At 41.6% G+C, this 20,492-nt stretch overlaps 3 protein-coding genes across 3 annotated transcripts; 1 reads left to right on the forward strand and 2 right to left on the reverse strand.

The window, feature by feature from the left end:
* Nucleotides 1–5,996: 5,996 nt before the first annotated feature.
* LOC143857062 (uncharacterized) lies at nucleotides 5,997–6,791 on the reverse strand. Its single transcript, XM_077367335.1, has one exon. The coding sequence runs from the start codon at nucleotides 6,789–6,791 to the stop codon at nucleotides 5,997–5,999; it is 795 nt and encodes a 264-aa protein (XP_077223450.1).
* Nucleotides 6,792–9,121: 2,330 nt separating this feature from the next.
* On the reverse strand, nucleotides 9,122–10,075 carry LOC143857064 (uncharacterized). Its single transcript, XM_077367336.1, has one exon. It carries the CDS (start codon nucleotides 10,073–10,075, stop codon nucleotides 9,122–9,124), a length of 954 nt encoding a protein of 317 aa, XP_077223451.1.
* A 3,010-nt stretch (nucleotides 10,076–13,085) lies between these two features.
* LOC143857144 (BAHD acyltransferase DCR-like) lies at nucleotides 13,086–17,051 on the forward strand. Its single transcript, XM_077367463.1, has 3 exons — nucleotides 13,086–13,663; nucleotides 15,536–16,033; nucleotides 16,480–17,051. The coding sequence occupies exons 1-3, from the start codon at nucleotides 13,211–13,213 to the stop codon at nucleotides 16,861–16,863; spliced, it is 1,335 nt and encodes a 444-aa protein (XP_077223578.1). The 5' UTR covers nucleotides 13,086–13,210; the 3' UTR covers nucleotides 16,864–17,051.
* The last annotated feature ends 3,441 nt before the right edge of the window (nucleotides 17,052–20,492 follow it).

Genomic DNA, 20,492 nt, shown 5'->3' on the forward strand with positions numbered 1-20,492 from the left:
CTCTTTAACAAGTTTATTTTCGAATCTTTGACTTGAGATGTTCCCTCATGGGTAACGGCAAGTGTATCCCAAATAACCTTGGCGGAATCAAAAAGAGCAACTCGATTAAACTCCTCCGTAGATAGGGCGCAAAACAAAGAATTTATAGCTTTGTAATTTAAATTTGCATGCCTTTTCTCTACGACATTCCATTCTTCAAATGGTTTGGAAGGCAACATGTATCCATTTTCAACAATGTGCCAAAGCTCCACATCTATCGAAAGAAGATAGATGCGCATCCTTGTCTTATAATGTCCATAGTTGGACCCATCAAAGAAAGGAGGTCTAGTTGTGGAATGGCCTTCCGGAAGTCCGGTTCCATTTGTATTTGCCATTTCACAAAATAGAAAGTTGCCAAAGATCAAATGATCTTTCCCTTGTTAAAATTTTTAAAGAAAAATTTACCATAGACTTTAAGAAAATAAAAATCTTTTAAGAGCCAAGGCTCTGATACCAAGTGAAAATCCAAGGGTGGTCCCGAATTGGCAACTAATGATGAGTGAAAATTATTAGGTTGCTAGCAAGTTTTAACATTTTGAAAAACTCAAACCTAATTTGGAAATTAAGAGATCAACAATGAAATTCAAGCACACAAGTGAAATCTAGAGGTGCAATGCAAATAAAGAGCTAGAGTTCAAGAGAGAGTGCACCTGAGATTTAAAGTAGTTCGGTCCTCAAAACACGAGGCCTACTCCACTCCACCAACAAAAACCCGTTGATGGCTTCACTATGTGATCTTCTTAACTTCGGCGAAGATCAATGCCGATTACAAAATTCCAACCGCCTTTAATCTTGGTGGTGATCTTCACCACGGAGAGTGGGCTACGCTTCTCCGAACACTCGCCCGAATACAATCTTGATAAAGAAAGAAAGAACTAAAAATCCCTCACAAGGGTTTACACACTTTGTAGAAGATGTACAAATTGAATCCTATGATCCAAATCCTAATCTTAGAGGATGAGAAGCATAATTAAGTTTGATTCACTCTTAGGATGTACAAGTAGAGTTTAAGAGTGTTAGGATTGATTGTTGGTATGTTTGGAATGCCCATATTTATAGAAAAATCCAAATATGACCGTTCAGTGGCATTGTGGTAATTCCAGCAAAATTCCCAACGGCTATAAATCTGGCCGTTATAGTGCTCTCGGAGTTCCGGGAATACAAACAGAGATTAGAAAATTTCTACTAGACCATTTCTCGGAGCTCCGAGGAATCTCTCGGAGTTCCGAGCTTGGAGCTCCGAGAATTCTCTCGGAGTTCCGAGAAGCCTATCAGCAGCAGATTTTCAACTCTTATTTTTGGGCTTCCAATATTACACCAACTTGGGATTGTTATGAGGGTTCCAAAGTGTTGGAACACTACAAGGACAATCACTTATACATTTTAGGGGTGTGTGAGATTACTTAATTATGCCTCTAAAATCTAATTTAAGATTGGATCTTTTACAATTTAAAATGACTTCGATCTTCAATGCGATTCTTCAAGTCTTCATTCGTCTTGGACTCCGATGACTTTGGCCTTCATGATGTGGTCCAATGAGATCTTCTTGGCCTCAATCCAAGCAATGTTGTCTTAGCACAATTAAGATCTACAACTTAAACAATCAAACACATTAGTGATCTTAAATCACTTGTGTATTGGAATCATCAAAATAAGATGGGAATGCCAAGGTGGAAACCATTGGGCTTACAATCTCCCCCTTTTTTATAATGACAAGCACAAGAGATTTTCCAATAAAAGCATACATATTTTCCTTACACTACAATTCTCTCCCCCTTTGGCATCAATAAAAAAGATTGGGGTAAAAGAGAAACAAAGGGATGAAATATACAATTTAAGCTCCCCCTTTTTCAAGGAAAAAGACAAACATAGAACTCCCCCTATTTGGAAAACAAATTCAATACAAGAGGGTCTATTTAACCATAAAAACATATTCAATATTAAGCATAAGCCCATAATCTAAGCACTTATGAAGAGGATCATATGGGGGCTTTGGGAACCCAAGATTTCTTGGTTCCACCACAGTCCCTAATCTTAGATGCACATTGGAATTGGTAATGACCATTTATTCCACAATAATGGCATCTAACATGAGGGTTGGATAAGCTAGTCCTATCATAAAATGCATGATTAGGTCTATGACTAGCCTTTTTTAAGATTATGTCAATTATTTTGTCACCATTTAGGAATCCATTGAGACATAATCTTAACCTTTCATTTTCATTATGAAGATGTGTTATTTGATTTAAAGAATCATTAAATTCATCTTCATAAGATTTGGAAGAGCTTGCCGCATTTTGAAATTGTGCTAATTGGCAAGTTTTCTCATCCAAACAACCCTTAAGGGTTTTAATCTCAAGTTTAAAATTTTCAAGTTGTGCTTGAGATGACTCATTTGTCAAAACATCAAGTTCATTTGCTAATTTGGAAATAGATTTTTTAAGAACTTTGTTTTTTGAAATTTGAGAATGCAAAGTAGAGCACAATTCATCATAAGATATTTTTTCACTATCACTACTAGATGAATTGTAAGAGAGGTTAGAATTTACCTCAACTTCATGGGAGAATGCCATGAGGCAAAGATCATCTTTATTTTCTTCCCCTTCACTTGAGCTCTTTCCCGAGGTGCTCAAAGCATCCCAACCGGCGGCAAGAGCCTTGTGCTTCTTCCAATCCTTCTTTCCCTTGTACTTTGAGGAAGATGACTTGAGAAGTGGACACTCCGGTCTTTTGTGTCCCGTCTTCTTGCAATTGTAACATCTTATAGCTCCCTCAACTTCACTTTCTTCTTTCTTCTTCTTTTTGTCCTTTTTATGTTTCTTTCTACATAAGCTTTTAAATTTTCTTAAAGTTTCTTCTTCATCACTATCCGCCTCACTTGAGGATGATGAGTTCGCTTTTACCTTGGAGACCTTTAGAGCTAGAGATCGGCTTTCCTTTTCCTTCTCTTTTGGCTTCTTCTCCTCTTGTCGGCTAGTGAGGAGCATCTCATGGGTGATGAGAGATCCTACAAGCTCTTCCACGGTTAGCGCCTTGAGATCCTTTGATTCTTGAATGGCGGTGACTTTTGGATCCCAATGTGGAGGAAGTGACCTAAGCAACTCACTCACAAGCTCATTAGTAGGATAAGATTTACCAAGATTAGCTAGTTCATTAGAAATTCTAGAAAATTGGGTATACATTTCGAAAATTCTTTCATTTTGACTCATTCTAAACATTTCAGATTTGCTCTTTAACAAGTTTATTTTCGAATCTTTGACTTGAGATGTTCCCTCATGGGTAACGGCAAGTGTATCCCAAATAACCTTGGCGGAATCAAAAAGAGCAACTCGATTAAACTCCTCCGTAGATAGGGCGCAAAACAAAGAATTTATAGCTTTGTAATTTAAATTTGCATGCCTTTTCTCTACTATATTCCATTCTTCAAATGGTTTGGAAGGCAACATGTATCCATTTTCAACAATGTGCCAAAGCTCCACATCTATCGAAAGAAGATAGATGCGCATCCTTGTCTTCCAATGTCCATAATTAGACCCATCAAAGAAAAGAGGTCTAGTTGTGGAATGGGCTTCCGGAAGTCCGGTTCCATTTGTATTTGCCATTTCACAAATTAGAAAGTTGCCAAAGATCAAATGGTATTTCCCTTGTTAAAATTTTTAAAGAAAAATTTACCAAAGATTTTAAGAAAACAAAAATCTTTTAAGAGCCAAGGCTCTGATACCAAGTGAAAATCCAAGGGTGGTCCCGAATTGGCAACTAATGAGGAGTGAAAATTATTAGGTTGCTAGCAAGTTTTAACCTTTTGAAAAGCTCAAACCTAATTTGGAAATTAAGAGATCAACAAAGAAATTCAAGCACACAAGTTAAATCTAGAGGTGCAATGCGAATAAAGAGCTAGAGTTCAAGAGAGAGTGCACCCGAGATTTAAAGTGGTTCGGTCCTCAAAACGCGAGGCCTACTCCACTCCACCAACAAAAACCCCTTGATGGCTTCACTATGTGATCTTCTTAACTTCGGCGAAGATCAATGCCGATTACAAAATTCCAACCGCTTTTAACCTTGGTGGCGATCTTCACCACGGAGAGTGGGCTACGCTTCTCCGAACACTCGCCTGAATACAATCTTGATAAAGAAAGAAAGAACTAAAAATCTCTCACAAGGGTTTACACACTTTGTAGAACATGTACAAATTGAAGCCTATGATCCAAATCCTAATCTTAGAGGATGAGAGGCATAATTAAGTTTGATTCACTCTTGAGATGTTCAAGTAGAGTTTAAGAGTGTTAGGATTGATTGTTGGTATGTTTGGAATGCCCATATTTATAGAAAAACCCAAATATGACCGTTCAGTGGCATTGTGGTAATTCCAGCAAAATTCCCAACGGCTATAAATCTGGCCGTTATAGTGTTCTCGGAGTTCCGAGAATATTTCTCGAAGTTCCGGGAATACAAACAGAGATAAGAAAATTTCTACTGGACCATTTCTCGGAGCTCCGAGGAATCTCTCGGAGTTCTGAGAAGCCTATCAGCAGCAGATTTTCAACTCTTGTTTTTGGGCTTCCAATATTACACCAACTTGGGATTGTTATGAGGGTTCCAAAGTGTTGGAACACCACAAGGACAATCACTTATACATTTTAGGGGTGTGTGAGATTACTTAATTATGCCTCTAAAATTTAATTTAAGATTGGATCTTTTACAATCTAAAATGACTTCGATCTTCAATGCGATTCTTCAAGTCTTCATTCGTCTTGGACTCCGATGACTTTGGCCTTCATGATGTGGTCCAATGAGATCTTCTTGGCCTCAATCCAAGCAATGTTGTCTTAGCACAATTAAGATCTACAACTTAAACAATCAAACACATTAGTGATCTTAAATCACTTGTGTATTGGAATCATCAAAATTTGATGGGAATGCCAAGGTGGAAACCATTGGGCTTACACATACAAAATGAAAGAGAACTAAATTCTCACCTATTGGTAGAATTTCTTCAAGTTTGATATATGCCAAGTGAGGGGAATAGGGTCGCCCTCCAGACTCTCCAACTGATATGACCCTGGTTGGAGTATGCGGGAGAAGTGGTAAGGCCCTTCCCAAGTAGGAGCCAACTTTCCCGAGTTGCGAGGGTCGGAGACTTTGGCTCGTCTTAGCACCAAGTCTCCTTTTTTTACCGCCCTCTCCTTCATTTTGGAGTTGTAGTATCGGGCGACCCTCTGTTGATACGCGGTCATCCTGACTCGGGCCTTTTCTCTTATTTCTTCTACAAGGTCGAGACTACTTCTTAGATGTTTGGGGTTCACCCGTTCGTTGTATGTTTCAAGCCTTGGGGAGTGGGCACCAATCTCAGCCGGAATAATAGCATCTACTCCGAAGGCGAGGCTAAATGGTGATTCTCCGGTAGCAGTTCTGGGGGTGGTTCTATAAGCCCAGAGGAGATTTGGTAATTCTTCTGCCCACAAGCCTCAGGCTCTCTCTACGCGCTTCTTTAATCCTTGCAAGAGTGTTTGGTTGGTTACTTCAACCTGTCTGTTAGTTTGTGGATGGCCGACCGAGGTAAATCATTGTTCGATGCCGAGTTTACCACAAAAGTCTTTGAACCGCCTGCTTGCAAACTGAGTTCCGTTGTCGGTTACGAGGACCCGCGGAATTTTGAACCTTCAAATAATATCATGGTAGAAGAAGTTTTCCGTTTCTTTGGAGGTGATCTTTTTCACCGCTTTGGCTTTGACCCATTTGGTGAAATAGTTGATAGCAACATACATCATTTGGTGCCCCCTGGTTGAGTTCGGAAAAGGTCCCAATAAGTCCATTCCCCACATGGCGAATGGGACAGGGTTGGAGATGGGTTTGTAGGGAACCGCAGGGAGACGAGGTACGGTAGCGAACTTCTGGCACTGCTCACAATTTCTGACAAAATCTAATGCGTCCTGTTGTAGAGTCGGCCAGAAGAAACCTCAGTGGAGTAGCTTATGACCTAACACCTTCCCGCTCGAGTGATCATCACATATTCCTTCGTGGACCTCTCTCATAGCGAGTTCCGCAGCTGTGGATTGGAGACATTTTAATAGCGGCCACGAGAAGGACCGCTTGTATAACGCTTGTCCGTCGAAGATGTAATGGGCGGCTTTGGCGATCAGGCGTCGGGCCTCTTTTTTATCAGAGGGTAAGGTGCCGTCTCTTAAGTAGCGTACTATCGGGTCCATCCAACTAGGCTCTTCTCCGATTTGCAGGATTTCCTTTTCTTCGACACTAGGTTGAGAGAGAATCTCGTTGAAGATATTTCCTGATTCAACTATGCCAGATGATGCCATTTTGGAGAGTGCATCGGCACGGGGATTCATGGTTCGGGGGATCTGCACTATTTGGAATTCTTCGAAGGCGGAAATCTCCTTGCGTACCTTTCCTATGTACTTGATCATTCGCTCTTCTTTAGCTTCACTAAAACCGTTGACCTGGCTCACGACCAATTGCAAGTCACTATGTGCTCTAACGCGGTTGGCGCATAACTCGGCAGCGAGTGCTATCCTGGCGATTAAGGCTTCATATTCTGCTTCATTATTCAAGGCTTTGAAGTCCAGCTTCAGGGCGTACTCTATGAGGAAGTTGTCAAGTCCTGATAAAACCAGTCCAGCGCCACTGCCCCCAGCGGTGGCGGAACAGTCAACGTATAGCATCCATAGAGGATTCTGGTCTGGTGATCCAGGAGTCGGCTCCCCGGTGAAGTTATCTTGTTTTTCCGATTCGTCCATCGGTATAGTGCGTTAGCAATAAAGTTTGCGAGTACTTGTGATTTGATCGCAGGCCGTGGTTTTATTTGAATTCAAATTCCCCTGACTCGATTGCCCAATTAATTAGTCAGCCTGCGGTATCGGGCTTCTGCAATATCTTTCGGAGAGGTTGCTCGGTGAGGACTGTAATGGGATGAGCTTGAAAATACGGACGGACCTTTCTTGCAGATATTATGACTGCGAAGGCAAATTTCTCAACCTCTTGATACCGTGCTTCAGCGTCATGGAGTGCTCGACTAACATAATAAACGGGTTGCTCTATTTTTCCCTCCTGCCGAACGAGTACGGAGCTTACCGCGCTGGGCCTTACAGCCAGGTACAGGTATAAATCTTCCCCTGGTACCGGCTTTGAGAGTAAAGGAGGTATTTGGAGATATGCCTTTAGTTGGTCGAAGACGGTCTGGCATTCTTCTGTCTATTGAAAATCTTTTACGCTTCGAAGGGTTTTGAAGAAAGGCAGGCATTTTTCGGCGAGGGCCGCGATTCTGCCTGTAAGCCTCTGCACGTCCCGGACTTCCTTCGGCGCTGTCATCTCTAGTAGCATTTTTTCAGGATTAGCCTCAATTCCTCGCTGGCTGACCATGAAGCCTAGGAATTTTTTGGACGTAACTCTAAAGGAGGACTTGGCGGGGTTCAACTTCATTCGGTATCGACGGAGCACGGCGAAGGCCTCTTCAAGATCGGCAATGTGGTTTTGCTCTTCGAGGCTTTTGACGAGCATATCGTCGAAATACACTTCCATGTTCCTTCCGATTTGCTTGGCGAAAATCTTATTGACCAATCGTTGGTATGTGGCACCAGCGTTCTTGAGGCCAAAGGGTATGACCTCATAACAAAACAATCCTTGGTCGGTGACGAAGGAGGTTTTCGGAATATCAGGTCCGTACATCTGTATCTGGTTGTAGCCGGAGAAGGCATCCATGAAGCTCAGCATTTCATGTCCAGCGGTTGCGTCGATGAGATGATCGATCCTTGGTAATGGGTAACAGTCCTTAGGGCAAGCTTTGTTAAGATCGGTAAAATCTATACAAATCCGCCATTTTTCATTAGACTTTTTGACCATGACCACATTGGCGAGCCACTCCGGGTAATGAATTTCCCTTATGAATTTGGCCTCAAGAAACTTATCCACTTCTTCTTTGATGTGCTTTTGTCTTTCGACGGTGAAATTACATTTCTTTTGTTTGACCGGCTTGTAACTCGGGTCTGCGTTTAGTTTGTGAACTGCTATGTCGGAGGGAATTCCCTGCATGTATGAGGCGGACCAGGCGAAGATATCCGAATTAGTTTGTAAGAAATTGACAAGTTTAGTTTTAAACTTACCTGTCAAGAGAGATCCTATCTGGATGGTTCGTTCATCGGATCCTGGAAACAGGGGGATCTTTATAAGTTCCTCGACCGGTTCTCCCCGCTTTATTTCGACTCGAGGGTCGGGACCGCCGATTGAGAAGGTTTGTTTGGCGGCTTTTCTCTTTTTTAGCAGGGCGGCGTAACATTCGCGATCTTTCTCCTGATCGCCAACGACTTCCCCGACCCCGACCTTTGTGAGGAATTTTATTTTCAAGTGGGCAGTAGAAACCACTGCCCCCAGCTCGTTCAGCGTTGGCCGTCCGATGATACCATTATAGGCAGAAGGGATGCGGACTATCACGAAGGTTTGCATGATGGTTCGCTAAGCAGGGTAAGTTCCAAATGTGATGGGGAGTTTGATTTTGCCCTGCACTTTGACTTCTGCTCCGGAGAATCCAAAGATAGACCAATCCACCGGTTCCAGTCTGTCTTTATGGATGTGCATCTCGGCGAAAGCATCCTGGTGGAGACATTAACAGAGCTTCCAGTATCTACGAGAATTCGACTTACATTGAAATTAGCGATAGCGAGTTGAATGACTATAGTGTCATCATGTTGTCGATCTATCTTTTCGTGGTCATTCTCAGTGAAAGTGATAGGCACTGAATCCGATTTTGACTTTTTCGAGGGGGTCTCCACAGAATTGATCTGTCCCGCATATCGGTTGCATCCTTCCACGGTCGATCCACCGGTAGCAGGACCACCGTAAATGGTATCGATATTCCCAGTGATCATGGGCGCTTCTTCTTGATCCGAAGCTCTTTGTCTGCTACCCTCTGCTTGGAGACCGGGCGAACGTTGATGTTCATCTGGTCGGTGTACTTCGGATCTGGGTCGCTGCTGACTTCTTGGAGGGTTATGGAGGTAAAGATCGATCCGACCGAGTCCCGCAAGATGATAACAGTTGTCGGTGTGTGCCCATTATCTTGGTGAAAGTGACACTATTTACTGGAATTTCTTCCCTTTCCTGCATTTCGCATTCTCTCGGGCCAATGTATGGGCTCCTTATTTTGAATTTCGTACAGGATATTTGACACGGTGGTGTTCAATGGGGTATAGTTGACCCTTTCAGGATGGGGATTAGGGGCGCGACGACTTTGGTGGTCATTGTGTCGTGCTTGTTGGTGGTTCGGTCCCGATCTGAAATCGTCTTTCCGCTTCTCACTTCCTCGTGTACATTTCAGCTCTTTCTCCATGGCCAAAGATTCCTTGTTATTGATATACCAATCCGCGGTGGCCATGAGTTCTTGGAGGTCTCGAGGGGAGTTCACATTCAGGGCTACTTTCATATCCCTATCCCGAATGACGTGGCGAAGCGCGGCGCGGACCATATCAAAGTTTGGTTCGTTGATCTGGTGAAGTTCCGTGTTGAAACGACCGATGAATCTCCTGAGTGTCTTGTCTCTCCCCTGTTTCAAAGTCAGAAGAGTGTCGGCTGGTTTTTTTTCGGGCTGACTGTTGACGAAATAGGCGACAAATTCCTTCCCTAATTCGTGAAAGGATTCGATGGAGTTAGGCCTCAGTCGGTTGTACCAGTTATTGGCGTATTTCTTTAGATAGGCAGAGAATGCCTTGCACATGGTGGCGTCAGAAGTGTTCCTGATTACCATTGCATGGCGATAGGTTCGAAGGAACTCGAGAGGGTCGGATGATCCGTCGTAGAGGTTCAATCGAGGCTTGTCTGAATTCGTAGCAACGATAACATTGGCGATTCTCGGGATGAACGGGGAAGCGATCTCGCTATCCCATTCTGCCAAGAGGTTCGGATCACATGGTACCTTCATTTGCTGTTGGAGTTCTCTTATCTGACGTTGGAGATCAGCCATGATGGTGGGGTTTTCTTCTGCTTGGTCGTTTTTCATCGGGCTCTCTTTGCGAAGGTATCTGGTTATCATTTTGTGGAGCCACATTTATGGGCTCCATCATCGGGTCATTGTGTCTTTGACGACGATTGTCATGACGATGGTCGGATGGCAGACCAGTGATTGATGCAGATCCTTGTTGATGCTGGCGGGGTTTTTTATTCCTAGGATTTCGTCCTTCTGAAGATTCTTGCTCTTCAGAAATTTCGGCGAGTGAAATTCTCTCAGCCGGTGGGTTTACAGGCGAAGGTGGTTCCACCGGTTGAGGACGAATTCTTTGAAGTATTTGTTGGAGGGCGGCTGCAACGTCTCCAAGTTATTGTGTGAACTGGTTGAAGGTTGTCATAGTAACTGGAGCGTTGCCGGAAACAACCATTTCTCCTGTCTCCTCCGGCTGTTCCTGGTTTCGTTGACTGGCTTGGCTTCTCGTCACCATTCCACCGTTAGGTTTGGAGGTAGCTTTCGATTTTGGCATAGACGGTCCCACGGATGGCGCCAATCTGATGACACCCAAAATCTGACCGCACGAACTAGCTTGGTAGAACTTGGAATCCTGCACTCACAGGAAAGGCGTCAGTAGACTCAGAGTTGTGGCTCCGGGCAGGCACTTCGACACTCAAGTTAGATATAGGCAACCACAGACAATGGACGATGAATGAGGGAGGGCCAACTGAAGTTACCAGACCAAAGAGGAAAAGGCAAAGATGAAGGAGAATTCCTGGATGCCTTTAGCTTGACTGTGTAGACCCCTTTTTATAGGGAGGGAGATCCCCGATCTTGGAGATATCAATTAGGCCTTTAATTTAGCTCACGTGGAGCGTGATGGATGGAGAATAAAATTGTGGAGATGTGATTCCCGACGATTCTGGGCGGAGATCTTGGATAGTGGCCTGGGCGGGATGCTTGAATTTTGAATATCGCGCCTGGGGTGCAACGGTAGTCCGGATTGGTCGCACAATGGTGAGATTCTCGTGATTGTGTTTGACTTCTTTTGAGGCTCGTTACCGTATGAAGGTATAGTCCTATGGGCGCGATTCGTTAATGAGTGCTGCTTGTGTAGGTCAACGTGATCTAGTCGAATGACGAAGGATGGATTTGAGGGTCGGTACCGTGTATACCGATTTTACCCCTAACACTAGGGTCCACCGCGAAAGGCATTTCGTGACTGGTATGTCGCAAGTCAAACCAGCCACCTCGTGAATGGAGACAATACCTGCTGAAAAGTGAGCCTTGGTGGTTGCTGTCAGATGCAACCATGGTTTTAAATTTCGATCAAAATTTCGGACCAAAATTTTGGATTTCAGATTTCTGTTGAGACCAACACTGAAATCACTAAAACCCGAAATGGTATTTTATTTCATCCGAAATTTCAGTCGAAATTTTGTTTTTTCCCAAAATTTCACCAAATACCTGTTTTTCTTTAATTAATTTAATATTTTACCGAAATTTCAACCGAAATTTGGTATCGAATAAAATAGTGTTTTTATTGTTTCGTTGAATTTCGGCCGAAATTTCGAGTTCGGTGGGGACCGAAACCGAAATTTAAAACCATGGATGCAACAATCCATGTGCGATGGGAAAGTGATTCATGACTTATCCCTTTCAGAGGAAAAGAAAGAGGGACAATAATCATGAAAAAAATGACATAAAGTGAAAGCCAGAAAAAAATGACATAAAGTGAAAGCAACAAAAAAGTAGAACTGATTAAAGTGTTGAAAACAAAACGAAGCTTTTGTTTTTCTCGAAACTTATTTTGAAAGTAGCAATAAAATAAAATTTTATCAAAATACATTCCTTTAAATACTACAGTGCTGCCTACTTCGTAGGCTGATACAAACCGCTCATTGATTAGGCCATTTAGTAAATAGTTTGCACCCCGTGAATCATCTCCATAGGATATCGTAACTGTCCTATTTATAGTGGTTCGTGCAATGTGTGGACCATCTACAGATCAGAGGATTATGATCATTTTACGGGACTCATTTTCCAGGTACAACCTATTTATGTTGTGGCCCCGTAATTGAACGGCTTGGATCATCGTAAGAAGATTGCTTCATTATTCTTTTTGCAAAATACCGGACTTCAAGCACATAGAGCTTATAAAATCTAGGGCGTGTTGGAGGTAAGGGTGTCAATTTTGGCTCGGGCTCGGAAGCTCGCTCGAGCTCGGCTCGAATCCTTAGCGAGCCGGCTCGCCAGGCTCGTTAAGCTTAACGAGCCGAGCCCGATTTAGGCCAGGCTTGGCTCGTTAAGGCTCGTTAAGAATTTAATATATTTAAATATATATATTATATATTAATATATACACTAAAAGCGTTGTCCAGGGAGTGAAAGGGGGAGGCAAAATATGTCACTTCATTTTTGGAACCCCATTTGTTACTTGGACCACCCCTCATAGTGTAAAAAAGTAGTCAAATTACACTAGATAGGGCTGTCCAGGAAAGAAGAGGGGTGTGAACTTAATATAACCCGAGCTCGGTAAGGCTCGCGAGCCCGAGCCGAGCTTTTGAGCTTAATGAGCCGAGCCGAGCCTGGCCAAGCTCGGCTCGGCTCGTTTACACCCCTAGTTGGAGGGAATGTTTGTTGTTTTATGACAAAACAAAAGGCAAGCTTGTCCTTAAATATGATTATTGATGTGCAGAGAGAGAGAGAGAGTTCTTATTTAATGGGTTAGATGTCTTTAATTATAACAAAACAGCCATCATCTTAATTCCTTTATTAATGAGAGAGTCTTATTAATTGGGTTAGATGTTTTAATTAAAACAAAACAGCCAACACAAATGGAAAAAACAGTTTTTCCACCTCTATCTACATTTTCAGGCAATTGTAAATGCGTAGGTCCCCATTTTAACTTTCTCATTTAACGTGATCACGTGTAATTATAAATCCGTTTCCTATTCCGGTTGCATCATATTTCTTACCCCCAACTGCCTGTAGATAAAGCCGATGCAAACTCATTTATTCGACATACACCTACCCCTGAAATTCATAAATGCACCCGCCAACCACATCCCATATAACCCCGCCTCTATAACTTCACCCCTCCTCATTCTCTCCGACCCACAAATTTTCTTCTAGTCTCTTTCATTTTCTCCACCCACTTGGCTCCATTTCAACTTTTGTTTTCATCTTCATTCTTTGGACTTTTTTTCTGTTTTTGGTTTTGCCATGGCGACAGAAAATGGGAAGGACGAGGAGGTGGGAGTGGTGAAGATCATAAGCAAAACTAAGGTTTTACCTCATAAAACAGTGGAAAAAAGTGAGTGCCCTTTGGTCACATTTGATCTTCCATATGTGACCTTCTACTACAACCAAAAAGTGTTGTTGTATAGAGGGGGTGACTTTGAGGAGATAGTGGGGAAGTTGAAGGAGGGGTTAGGGGTAGTTTTGGAATACTTTTATCCCCTCTCAGGGAGGATGGGGAAGGATGAGGAAGGAGTGTTGAAAGTGGAGAAATGTGGAGAGGAAGATGCTGGAGTGGAAGTGGTGGAGGCGATCGCAGAGGGGGTTTTCATTGACGAGCTCACTCAGGACGAGGCTCCACCTCTTTTGCAAAAGATCGTACCATTCACTGGGGTCATGAACCTAGACGGGCTCTACAGCCCACTTTTAGTCGTCCAGGTTGATCTCGAAATCCTAGCCCCAATTTTTGAAGCGTTTCAATTAGACTTTCACATAATACACATACAGAAACACTGGAACAATTTATAAGTTGATTATACATAGTCTATTTACTAATGTTTTATGTGATTTCCATACCGGGCTCTACAGCTCTCATTTAGCCTTTCAAGGTTGATCTCGAAACCCTAATCCTAAGATTTAAAGTGTTTCAAGTAGACATTGACATAATTACGCACATATTGAAACGACAGGGGATTTTATATGTTAAGTGAACACAGGACATGTACTATTAATTTATATAATTCACATACAAGGCTCTACTATCCTACTAAGATTTAAAGTATTTCAAATAGACTTTTACATGTTACACAAGAAGACTGGTACACTAGAATAATGTATATATTCAAGTGTACATAATAATTCACATTCACACATACATTGTGTATACATATCAAGAGGATCAATTCAGATATTTTAAGGAATGGGCGCTCTTTATGATACGAGCTGCCTTTCTTTATGTTCTTATGGGATAACAGATAGGAGACTTTAATCAAAAAGAGGTGTGTCTAAACTTCCCAATCCATTTCTTTTCTTTTTCGGTCGGTGCCATTCAATTCTCCCATATTTTGATTGCTATGTTTTCTATTGATGTGATTATTTTTCTAATCCTATCTTAAGGAAAATGGCATTGGAACTACCCTATTTGATTTGATAATGACACTCCACCCTTCAATTTACAGTTTGCTAACTATTTAAGGCTCTTACAATTTCCAAGTGAGTTATTAACATCTACTAACTTTGGAGGAATAACAATAATGGGAGGCCCCATACGTTATAGTTTAAATATCTTATGTATGTAATTGTTCAATTTCAAAATTCTCGAGTATTTCAGTAACACGACTCCGCTACCTTCTTCATACCACTTATTTCCAAGATATCAGAACTGCTTGATTGAGCATGAGGAATGATTTCCGCACCATGTTGTTTTGATAATGGGACTCCTTACTTTGTGGATATATCTCCATATAAGTACTTGTATTTTGTACTATTTATTCCCTCTAATCCATTGACTTGTTGATTATATCTGTTGAGAATAACCTCACACTAGACTGAAAATTTGCAAAATATTAATTTATAAATTGGGATTTGCTAGGGGCCATCGCAGAAGGCTTCTGCATTTCAGGGGACGGCTGTTATACTATAGACCAGCCACATCAGATGAATTAAATGATTCAGACAAAATCGGAGCCAATGTGGCTGCTGTCTCATGCAACAGCCGTCCCACGAAATTCCTCGTGAGATGGTCCCTAGGAAATCGCTTCTAAATTAAGAGTTAAATGTTATCTTTTCAAATTAATAAGAATACATGTGGAGAAAAGTACAATTGGGGAGCCTCCCTGTTCAATGATCCAAACAATTCACTTGTTGGGTCCCATCTCAGATGCCAACGCTCTCCAGATATGCTCCATTAGACGATCCAAACCCTTAAATTTGTTAAGATTTCCCCACTTAATTTTGATTATAACAGCTTTTTTATTTTATTATTTAATCAAGCGATTAGGGTTGTTTAATTAAGGGGCAAAGGATTCTGAATCATCACACATTTGCCGGTCTATGTCAGAGCATAGGCCCTGTACATTTAGGATTATGACAACCGATTGTGAGAGCCAAACCCACTATTGGCATGTAAATTTGAGACCAGTAATCGGTTTAGCAGTCACAATATGTTGTCATGATCTTAAACGAACAGGGCCCTAGTAATTAGTAAATGAATAGTTTGGATGATCAACTTTGTGGGCTTAACCTGTACTTTGCGTACTTGGCACTTGATCACAGCCATTGATTGCTAACAATAATTTGCTGCATGAACAGTTTACCAAGCTCAGGGATGGAATTGCGATAGGGTGCGCATTCAACCACGCCATCTTGGATGGGAACTCCACGTGGCACTTCATGAGCTCATGGGCCGAGATTTGCCGTGGATCCGAAGCTCCCTCTCTTATCCCATTCCACGATCGGACCCAAGCCCGAAACATACGTCTGAAGCTGGACCTACCCGAGTCCACGGCATCCCACGATGATTCTGCAGTGGCCACATTACAATCTCTTAGAGAAAAGATTTTCCATTTCTCAGAAAATTCAATGGACAAGATCAAAGCCAAAGCAAATGCAAGTCTGACCAACGGCTCAAGACCACTCTCCACATTTCAATCCTTAGGCACACACTTGTGGCACGCAATCACACGTGCGCGGACCCACCTCAAGCCGGAGGACTACACCGTGTTCACCATATTCGCCAATTGCCGGAAAAGGGTTAACCCCCCAATGCCGGAAAGTTACTTTGGGAATCTGATCCAAGCCATTTTCACGGTGATGTCAAACAACCAATTCATCACAAAGCTTAAGCCTATAGGGATGGGGTTATTTAATCTTTTATACTTTAACACTCTCCCTCACGTGTGGCCCTTCTTTTTTAGGGTTGGCCTAGAGGTGGCGCATGTGACCCCTGTTTTAGGTTGGACATTACATGTGGATTTTTAAGGATTTGCTTTGCAATTTTGGGAGATCAGCCACACAGGATGAGTTTTTAGTAGATTTTGTCTTTATGAATTTTATTCATCTGATGTGGCTGTTCACACATGCAAAAGCTGGCCACAAAATGGTTTTCAGCAAAATTGCCTAGCAAATCCCCGGATTTTTAATATCAAGGAGTTTTGAACCCATGCAATTTGCTCTGATAGCATGTCAAAAAACCAATTTTGCAAAAGCTTAAGCTAGTGGACTTGAGATTATTTAATCTTTTAAACTTGCAACAGGTGACAGCCACCGGATTGTTGCTCGCTCACCCGCCGGAGTTCGGGGCAGGTCTATTACAGCAAGCAATTGGGGCCCACGACGCAAAAGTTATAGAAGCGCGCTCTAAGGAGTGGGAGAGTGCGCCTAAGTTGTTCAATTACAAGGATGCTGGCATTAACACTGTGACGGTCGGGAGTTCGCCTAAGTTTCCGGTGTATGACGTGGATTTCGGGTGGGGAAGACCGGAAATGGTGAGGAGTGGAAGTAACAATAAGTTTGATGGGATGGTTTATCTGTACCCGGGGAGAAATGGGGGGAGGAGTGTGGACGTTGAGATTACTCTGGAGCCAAAGACTATGGAGAATTTGGAGAATGATAAGGAATTTCTTATGGTTAGTGATTGAGAATATTAGGGTATAGGTGTTATTTTCATTCCTTTTTTAGTGTGTTCAATCAAATAGTGAAATATGCTGATTGGGGTACTGTTTGTAGTTGGATTTTACTTCTTTTATTGCTGGAATAACTGTTGTAAGTTGGGTGTAATGCTTAATATATCTTGGGGAATGATATATGCATTCTTCTATTTTACTAATGGCACTCCTCTATTTTAGAAATTTCTGATTAGTAATTAAAGGCTGTAACAATTGCTTGGAATCTAACAAAGAAATAAGTTGGGAAATCGGTTATATAACCGGTTACGAAATCGAACAAATTTGTTACCGCCACAACATCACAAGATAGAGAACCACTTCTCTTGATTAAAGTTAATTTGGGTAACTAACAAAACAAAGGTCAATTTGGGCGGTGATATTTTCACCCCCTGCAATACGCATGCGCTCCCCTCATAACTTGATTAGAAGTCAGAAAGCGTTAAAGTTGCCCACTGTTTACTTCAAATCACCTAATAAGTTGGGCGCATGCGTAATGCAGGGGGAGTGAAAATATTATCTCCCTTTGTACACGTGGTATACTTTGATTGTCGGTACGAACGTAGGTTCCTGGTTACACACTCGTTCCGATATCATTTTTATATTTTTGTTTATGCCATAGAATGGAGCTCCGTTCTTGAAGTGTTTTCTAAGAAATAATTAGCAGGTTGATTAATAAAGTATTGGGTATCATCATCAAAAGAGCACTACCAGCAAAACCAGATCCCATTTTTATATTTTTGTTTATGCCATAGAATGGAGCTCCGTTCTTGAAGTGTTTTCTAAGAAATAATTAGCAGGTTGATTAATAAAGTATTGGGTATCATCATCAAAAGAGCACTGCCAGCAAAACCAGATCCCGTTTCGTGAGGAAACAAGGGCATAGATCCACGTCCACAAAAAGACAAAGGGAGGAAGCTCAAATCCCCAATAAATAAATCTTGAAAACGGTTAAATCATTTGTCATATCACTCCAATTTTTATTTTCTAAACTAGATCCCGTTTTCAAAGTGCTTTCCTTATCAAAATAAGTGGGTTTGAATATTTTTTCAATGAATCTTTTGATTTCGAAGTCGCAAGATTTTGGTTTATTAAAACTCGGTCTCGGCCTATTGATGTAGATCAATGTGACAGGGATGGAGCTCTCATACCAATTTGATGTAGAATCGGTGTACCAAATTATCAGAAAATTTACAGCAAATTTCATTGTTTTGGCTTGGGGCTGATTTCCAAGAAACTACATTAGTCCAAAATTCCATGCTTCAACTAAACTTTTGCGGAACAAAAAACTTCCTAGGAGATTGGTGGGAAAAAAAACTCCCCGGAAGTATCCCGGTAAAGTAAAAATCCCATGTTTGGTTGGCCGGACTATGGTGGGAAAAAAAAAATTCCAGGTTTCCCTTTGTTTGGTTGCTTGAACTGTTGGGAAGAAAAAAGTACTTCTTTTGGTTATTTTGGTTCTTCGGATTTTGTGCGGGATTATTTTGGTTCCTGGGATCTTTTTTTTCCAGCTTTGGGTTTCGTGCGGGGTTATTTTAGTTCATGGGATTCTTTTGTGCCCACTATATAACCAGCAACCAAACATGGGTTTCCTGCGGAAATTCCACAAAAGTCCCAAGAACCAAAAAAATTCCAACATCCAAATTGCATCCAAGAACTTGTCAAAGAGCCATTCCCTATGGTAGGATTTCTTGTTATAAATATATAACATGAATTTTCAATTCCATGTGATGCATGTAGAATTGCGGAACTAAATGAAACAAAGCACAATTTCAATGTTCATGCGACATTTCCAATTCTACCACCTGACCTATAACCCCCGGCCCCACTCTTTTCTTTAAGATTATTTTTTTTCTTAAATTTTCTTTATTTTATTAAGGCGTTATTGCAAAAGAAGTCTTGTACAATGTTTTATTTGCAAAAAAGAGTTCTACTTTGCGAAGTTGCAAATACAGTCGTCATGCTTGAGCAAATTTTGCAAATCAGGTTATGCCACCCATTTTTTTTTATCAAAAATACCTTGTTAGATTTCTATTTACTCGTTGAAAAGACCAAAATCTCCTTATTCGTTAAAAGACTAAGATTAAAAAGACAAAAATACATCTCTGGCTTGCAGGTCTGCTGCTTCAGATTCATCGAGCTGGGTGTTGCTTCCTTCTCCTAGTTTTGTGTGTATTTTTCGGTGATCTCAATGTATTTCAGATTCCGCTTGATCAATTTTGAATCAAGGGTGTGGGAATATCATTTTTACATATACTACCAAGTCAGAAAGTGGGCCACCCCCAAAACAAAAACATGGCGTATAAAGTTGCGTGGAACCTACCACATCAAAGCATGAGGTAAAATGGTGGGCCTCACTTGATGTATGGATTTGAATTGGGTTAGTGGGACCCACCTATCAAATCATATCACTGAGCTTAATGGGTATTTTGGTCCTATTACTAGGTAATTTTCAGTTTTTTATATAAAAGGAAGTTTTGGTCTTTTACAAGTTAAAAAAATGGTGATGATATTTTTACCCCCTGTAGACACCGAATTTTGTCAAGGTGGTACTAATGATAGGTGTCGCGAGGAAGAAAGTTATGTCGAGTCCCAGAGCATCAGTTCGGTTTCTCTCAATCTCTCCTCAGGGTATTTTGCAAAAAGAAACGATTTTTGAAAACCGTGTTATCTGAGAAATACAACCGGAAAGCATGTTTTTACGCAGCACTCACCTTTTTCGGCAACCGAAAAGCCTATTATACACAGCACCCACTTTTTACGGCATAAGCAGGTAAGCCCATTGTCACACTGCATTTCAATCGGTAAGTTAATTATGAGTCGAAAACTTCTGTTTTTACCTTGAGGGCACTTCATTTCCCAAAGGCAAGCGATATTAGATTCATTAGAAAGTCCCAAGAACGAGGAACCCAATGGATTTGATTGCATGTGATTCAGAATTCAATCTGAGGAGCTACGAACGTTCAAAACTCACCTATAAAAGACAAACAAATCACATTTATCGAGACGAGAAAAAGACAAACTTGTGCGCCATTCGAGAGATGATGTCACCCAGGTGAAGGTGACACCAAGTTTCGCCTGGGCGAAATTGGATTTCGCCAATTTCGCCCAACGCAAAATTTGGTCGAAAATGACCAAAAAATACACCCCCCCCCCCCAAACTCTATAAATAGAGGGGTCGGGGGGGGGGGGGTAAGACTTAAAGATGGATTTTTTGGGTGGTGATTTTTCCCTCCCTCCTCCTCTCTTTTTGAGCGCGTCGTACCTTTACAGAATGCTCAGAAAAACCCTAATTTGCTTTGTTTCTAGAAGAGAGAAAGTAGAGAAACCCTAGGTAGCTTACACTGGGCGTCGGCACTCCGCCAAAATTCTAAAGGTTTGAAGTGACATTCTTCCTTTTATGCTGTTATTCTGTTGAATTTCGCAGAACTACGAGCTACTTTTCAATAGTAGCGCCATTGTTCTATCGAACCCAAGGCCCTATTATCGAAATAATGTCGTTGTTCTGTCGAAATCTCGGCAAACCCGAAGTCTCTTTATCAATAAGACGTCGTTACGCCGCTGAAATCTCGGCAGCTTTAGAGCTCCTCTCTTCCAAACAACGC

The sequence above is a fragment of the Tasmannia lanceolata genome, unplaced genomic scaffold (assembly GCF_043159265.1).
Source record: "Tasmannia lanceolata isolate RefF3 unplaced genomic scaffold, GAP_Taslan_0.1 ptg000024l, whole genome shotgun sequence".
NCBI lineage: Eukaryota > Viridiplantae > Streptophyta > Magnoliopsida > Canellales > Winteraceae > Tasmannia > Tasmannia lanceolata.